At 47.9% G+C, this 6653-nt stretch overlaps 1 protein-coding gene across 3 annotated transcripts in view; it reads left to right on the top strand.

Annotated features, from left to right (window-relative positions):
• ITGAL (integrin subunit alpha L) overlaps positions 1-6653 on the top strand; it is a 79173-nt gene that overhangs the window by 36318 nt on the left and 36202 nt on the right. For all 3 annotated transcript variants that reach the window (XM_006148161.3, XM_027771721.1, XM_027771722.1), the window contains 6 exons: positions 324-426; positions 1085-1179; positions 1290-1357; positions 4156-4273; positions 4396-4526; positions 5298-5443. In XM_006148161.3, the coding sequence (XP_006148223.1) occupies positions 324-426; positions 1085-1179; positions 1290-1357; positions 4156-4273; positions 4396-4526; positions 5298-5443 (661 nt within the window). The remainder of the gene's footprint in view (positions 1-323; positions 427-1084; positions 1180-1289; positions 1358-4155; positions 4274-4395; positions 4527-5297; positions 5444-6653) is intronic.

The raw sequence follows: 6653 nt of genomic DNA, 5'->3' as shown, positions 1-6653 counted from the left end.
TGTAGGGAAGGACACCCTGCCGTGGGGCATCCCCATCTTGCACCCGCCTGGGAACCTGACCGCCCTCTACCTCAGGGCCCCCTCAGCCTACTCCTCTCACGGCCTCCACACTGTGTCATTTTTCCTTCTTTGCTGAGAGACTAAATGGGAAGTCATGACCTTCTCAAGTCCTGGGAAGAGCTGCCAGGGTGCTGGGTGGTAGGATTTGTTGTTCATGGTTCCCAGTCAGGGTCCAGGAGGGGAAGTCCAGGGGGTGGGTCCCTGCTGTGACGGGGGCAGAGGGGTAAGGTCGGCTGGTCCCTGACGCCCCTCACCCTTCTCAGTGCTGGCCTCGGGCTACAACCTGGACGTGCGGCACGTGCAGAACTTCTCCTTCCCAAGTGCCGGGAGCCACTTTGGGTACCGGGTCCTGCAGGTCGGAGACGGGTGAGCTGCTGTCCCTAAGTCATCCCACCAAGGGGCAGGTCCAGGCTCAGACGCCTGCCCTGGGACTGCCCCTGTGGCCATCACTGCCTCACCCACCTGGGGTGGGCAAGTCAGTGAACCGGCCGGACATCCTGCCTGAGGAGTCTGTCGGTGGGAACCCCCTGGAACAGGAGCAGGGCTATGAAATTGGAGGATGAGCACCATCGTCCTAAGGTGCCACAGAAGTGCCTAATTTGGGGGCATGCTAAGCATCCTTCCTAGGTTCTTGACCTCCTGACCACATGGTGAGCTCCTGGAAGGCAGGGTTTGTTTCTCTCTTTGTTTCCACTCCCTCATTTCCAGCCTAGCACATAGTAGGTCAGTCGTAAATGGCACTGGAATTGAAGCCTGAATGAATGAACTCACGATGCAACGTCCTGGCAGATCATGCTCTGACCTCAGTTTTTCTAGCCCATCAGTGATAAGGCACCATAACTTTCTAGAATTCTGGCACTTGGGATTCAGCAGGGAAGAGATGGGGTCTGAGAAGCCTCTCTGAGGGGAAGTGACTGCATTTCTTGGGGCATCTTGGTGGGGGACCCGAGCCCCTCCTAAGATGTAGGAGTAGGGTGGGTGAAAACCCGGGTAAGTCCATCTGATAAGTGAGATTTCTCATCAGAGTTGTCGTGGGAGCTCCAGGCGAGGGGAACAGCACAGGAAACCTCTACCAGTGCCAGCCGGGCACTGGCCACTGCCAGCCAGTCAGCCTGAGTGGTGAGTAACTGATAAGGAGCTGGGAGGAAGGGGCTGGAGGGAGAGTGAGGCTCACCCCAACACACCCATGTTACCTGAGCTCCTCCAGACCAACCTTCTGGTGCCTGCAGGTTCCAAATATACCTCCAAGTACTTGGGAATGACCTTGGCAACAGACGCTACGGGTGGAAGCCTTTTGGTAAGAATTTCGCGCGGTGGTACTGTCAGAGCCTGTGAAAGACAGATGGAAAAGAGAAAGAAAGGAAATGGAGAAGAGTCCGTACAACATTAAAGGCATCAGAGGGATTCAGATTCAATCTGTGTGTTTTGAGCACTACGAGCCTGCTATTTTCAAGTACATACCTCAGTTTTTCATCCAAATATGAACCATCCATGACCACTGAGATACAGTGTGGGAACCAGCAGGCCCCACAGCAGCAGGAGGTTAAGGCAGCTGGATCCCACATGGTCAGTTACACATTGCTGAGTCTCGGACCCAGCAGCTTTGAAAACACACCGGGCATGTGTGCATGCCTGCCCAAAATCCCGAGAAGAGAAGGGAGGAGATTGGAAGAAAAAGAATTGTGGTGTGTAATAGCCCCCTGGGGTCACTTTCTCATTTTCTGTCTCTCTCTCTCTCCAGCGAGAATGCCCACTTTGTAGCAAATTTTTTCGTTTGTTTGTTTCTTTTTTTTTGAAGAGAGATTTTTGCAGGACCAGCAGTTAGTGTAACGGCTGTGTCACTGGACTCCCATGTAGTCGACTGCGGTTCGAGTCTTGGACCTGGTGGCTTAAAACTCACGCCAGGCGCCTATGCATGCGTGCCCAAGATCCCAAGAGAATAGAAGAGAAGGGACTGCAGCATGGTCATCCCCCCTGGAGGGTGATTTCTTGCTTTCTGTCTCTCTGTCTCTGTCTGGCTGGCAAACACATCTGCCCTATAGCAAAAACCTCTCAAAAAAAACAAAAAAGAGAGAGAGAGATTTTTGCTATAGGGCACGTGTGCTCGCCAGAGAAAGAGAAAGACAGACACAGTGAGAGGGAAAGTGGGAAACCACCCCTCCCCGGGGGCAGTGGCCACATTGCAATCCCTTCTCTTCCATTCTCCTCTCAGGATTTTGGGCATGCATGCACACACACACCCGGTGTGAGTTTCAAGCCACTGAGTCTGGGACTTGAACCACAGTTGACTACATGGGAGTCCAGTGACATAACCATTATGCCATCTGCTGGTCCAGCAAGTGTTTTTCTTTTTAAAAGAAATACGATGTGAGACCAGCAGTTAGTGTAATGGCTATGTCGCTGGACTCCCATGTAGTCGAATGCGGTTTGCGTCCTGGACCCAAGTGGCTTAAAACTCACACCGGGCGCGTGTGCGTGCGTGCCCAAGATCCCAAGAGGAGAATGGAGGAGAAGGGATTGTGGCATGGCCATCCCTTCTGGGGGGGTGATTTCTCGCTTTCTGTCTCTCTGTCTCTCTCTGTCTGTCTGGCGAGTACACGTGCCTGCAAAAAAAAAAAAAAAAACCCACAAACAAACAAACAAAAAACAAACAAAAAAAACCTCTCCAAAAGAAATACGATGTGATCTGAGGTGACATAAGAACTTCTTCTTCTTTTTTTTTTTAATCCCTAGAGTGTGCGTGTACTTGCCAGAGAGACAGAGAGAGAGGGAGAGAGAGAGAAAGCATCCTCTAATAGGGTATGGGGTATGGTCACAATCTCTTCTGCAATCTCTTCTTCATTTCTTTGTTCTCATAGGGATTTACAGCACACACATGTATGTGCCTGGTGTGTTTTTCAAACCGCCAGAGCCAGGGCTTGAACTGCATGGTTGGCCAGGTGGAATCTGGCTCCCTTAACCAAGAGGCCACAGGGCTAACCTGGTTTACAAACTTTTAATATTTATTTTAGTAATTATATATTTATTTTACAGCTTATTAGAAATAAATGCACAATAAGCATATTGAATTCATGGTTTCTCAGATTGTTTTACTTAAAAAGAGGCTAAAGTTAAATTATTTTAATTTAATTTTAGTTTTTGCTACTGTGTGCACTCACCAGAGAGAGACAGAGAGAGAGAGAAAGAAAGGGAAAATGAGAAATCAACTCCCTCCTCCCCCATTGGGGATGTCCACACTGCAATTCTTTCTCTTCCGTTCTCCTCTGGGGACTTTGGGCATACACTCATACCTGGTGTGTTTTTCGATCCAGCCACATTAACCACCATGCCACCGCTACTCCTGAAACAAATTTTTAAGGGAATGTTAAGGAAATAATGGTACACCCATGTGGCAAAAATCATGAAACATCACATAAATGCCCAAAGTTTGGGAAACACTGCTCTATCTCATCTAACCATCAAGGCCCTCAGGTGAGACAGGGATCAGGATGCATGTTTTACATTTGTGGAGACAGAATCAAAGAGGGTACAAGACTTGGCTAAGATCACTTGGTTGCTAAGTGATAGAGTCAGGCTTTGAATCAAATTCCAATTGCTCTTTCCATTTTATCCCAGCCGGCATCCTCTGACACAGCTGTGTGAGAGACACCAGAGTAACCAGCTGATGTGCTGCTCCGATATTTCATTGGAGCTTGCTTACTTAGCTACTATTGCCTGCCAGGCATTTTGCTAGGTTCTCATAGACAAAGGGAGTGAGAGCCGAAGAGGACTATGACACAAGCCCTGATTGTCAAGAAACTGAAGTCTGACAGAAAGGATAATGATAAACAAAGACCATTGGTGGTAGGGAGGGAGAGACAGCTGCCGGGACCATTGGTGGGAGGGGAGGAGAGACAGCTGCAGAGACCACTGGTGGTAGGGGTGGAGAGACAGCTGCCGGGACCATTGGTGGTAGGGGTGGAGAGATATATAAGGAGACCATGTAGGGAGTAAAGGAGGGAGGCAGGACTCTGTATGTTCTGGCTCTTGGCTGATGATGCACAAAAGGCAAAGAGCAAGAGGGAGCCCTAACTCCTTTGTCTTTGCTTCTTTCAGACCTGTGACCCTGGGCTGTCTCGAACATGTGACCAGAATACCTATCTGAGTGGCCTGTGTTACCTCTTCCCTCAGAATCTAGGGGGTCCTGTGCTACAAGGGCGCCCTGGTTATCAGGGTAAGGAACTGGGGACCCATGGTTAAAAAATATCTCCTACTGGGCTGCCCTCATGGGAACCAGGTGGATTGGCCAAGCGCCGGAGACATGTGACCAGGTTCCTCTGCATCTGGTCCCTGCAGAATGTTTAAAGGGCAACGTAGACCTTGTATTTCTGTTTGATGGCTCGAGGAGCTTGCAGCAAGATGAATTTCAGAAAATTCTGGACTTCATGAAGGATGTGATGAGAAAACTCAGCAACTCTTCCTACCAGGTAAATATGATAGGATTCTTGGTTGCAGGCAATAGATGCCTTCCTTCACTGATTTAAAAGGAGAATTTAAGACATCTCTCCAGAATTCATAAGCATAGCTATAACCTGAGCTCTGGAAGGGACAAGAACCAGGAAGTAGGAAGTTTCTAGGATTTGTTCTAATTCTCATTTCTGTTTCTCTTTGTGTTTTTGCTTCCCTCTTCTCTTTCTCACTTTCTCAGCAGACAGGTTCTCATAGCTTCTTCAGATCACATGGGTCAGCGGAAAGTTCCTAAGTCTGTGTGTTGAAGGACCAGACGGGTTTTTACTTTCCTCTGGGCCAATCTCTCCTTCTGCAAACCTCAAATTCTTAGAGAAGAGGTTTTGATTGGCCTAACCTCAGTCTATTGGCCATGCCTGGCCCAGCCAACTGTGTCCAGTGTAGCAAGGTCACTCAGCAGAAATATGGCTACTGGGAACCATCCTTATTTGTCATGTAGGCAGACCAAGAGAATAGGAGCTTAGCACACAGCACTACCCAGGGAAGCTAAGGTTTATTCCATTTCTTTCTGTGTTTATTTATTGGGTTATCAGAAAAGCCACCAAGTATTTTCTCTATGTAAAAGTGCATCATGCCTTTTCTAACAACCCAATATATATTGCCTCATTTTCAAAAGAATGATCAGCGCAGGGATGTGGTGTTGAGTTGCCCAGGCCCTGCATAAAAGAGACTGGAACAAACAAGTGAGAAGAGAAATAAAATTACACGCCATTTCTCCCTTCCTTTTCTAGTTTGCTGCTGTTCAGTTTTCTTCATCCTACAAAACAGAATTTAATTTCTTGGATTATGTTAAAGTGAAGGACCCCGATGTTCTGCTAGCCAACGTAAGGCACATGCTCCTGTTGACCAACACCTTTGGTGCCATCAACTATGTCGCGTGAGTCCCCTTTTGTGGGAAAGAGCATAGCCATGCATTTGTTCTGTGTGATGAGCTTCCTCCAGTGTGATGTAAAGGAACTTAATAGGTAGAAACCACAAGGAGCTACTATGTGAACTCAAGCGGAGCCGTTTTAATCCAGGTTCTTTTGGTTGTAAATAACAGAAATCGACTCTGTACTGGCTAAATCTCAAAAAGAAATTATCGAGAGGATGCAGCTCATAAGCCCTTGGAAAAGGAAGTATAGACAGGCCTCTTGAAAGACTCGAACCAGGACTTGAAAAGTGATCGCATATCATGGCGGCTGCAGTGGAGTCATTTTTGAATTTAGTGTATGAACAGAAATCTCCAGTAGTCAAAATTATCCTTGAAAAATTTCTCTCGTAGTTATTCAGATTCAGTATAATCAAGTCCCACATTGGAAACTACCATACCCCGATTTTTAAAATCTGACAGAGAAAAAATTTTCCCAGACTTAGGTCAGATTGCTTTGTTTTATCAATAGTTTGGACCTAGGTAGAAGTAGTCAGATGGTATTGAAGGGCCATAGTGCATATTTTAAAAATACCCACCATGGCCAAGTGGCATAGCAGTAACACAACTGCACCAACATGGGAGGGGCCTGGGTCCGTGTCCCAGGACCTCCCTGTGTATGTGCACACTGGACTTACACATGTGCACGTAGGATTCAGGCTGGTTGAGATTGGCGTGGGCCATGGCATGAAAACCCTGTTGGAGGTTTCTGTCTCTCTATTCTCTGTCTGTCTCTCATGGAAGAAATAAATGAGCTTTACATTTAAAAATAGTAAGTAGGGGCCTGAGATGGCATAGCGGTTACGTTGCTGAACTCCCACATGGCTGACTGCGGTTTAAGACCCAGACCTGAAGACATGAAAATCATGCCAGACATGTGTGCATGCATGCCCAAGATCCCAGGAGGAAAATAGATGAGAAGGGACTGTGGGGACCAGAAGTTAGCATAATGGCTGTGTCACTGGACACCTATGTAGTCGATTGCGGTTTGAGTCCTGGACCCAAGTGGCTTAAAACTCATGCCAGGCACTTGTGCGTGCGTGTCCAGGATCCTGAGAGGAGAATGGAGGGGAAGGGACTACAGCGTAGCCAGCGCCCCGGGGGGGTGATTTCTCACTTTCTGTCTCTCTGTCTCTCTCTGTCTGGCTGGCAAGTGCACACATCCTATAGCAAAAAC

This window comes from Tupaia chinensis, unplaced genomic scaffold, assembly GCF_000334495.1.
Source record: "Tupaia chinensis unplaced genomic scaffold, TupChi_1.0 Scaffold000231_1, whole genome shotgun sequence".
Lineage (NCBI taxonomy): Eukaryota > Metazoa > Chordata > Mammalia > Scandentia > Tupaiidae > Tupaia > Tupaia belangeri.
This window is presented reverse-complemented; position numbering and strand designations above follow the sequence as displayed.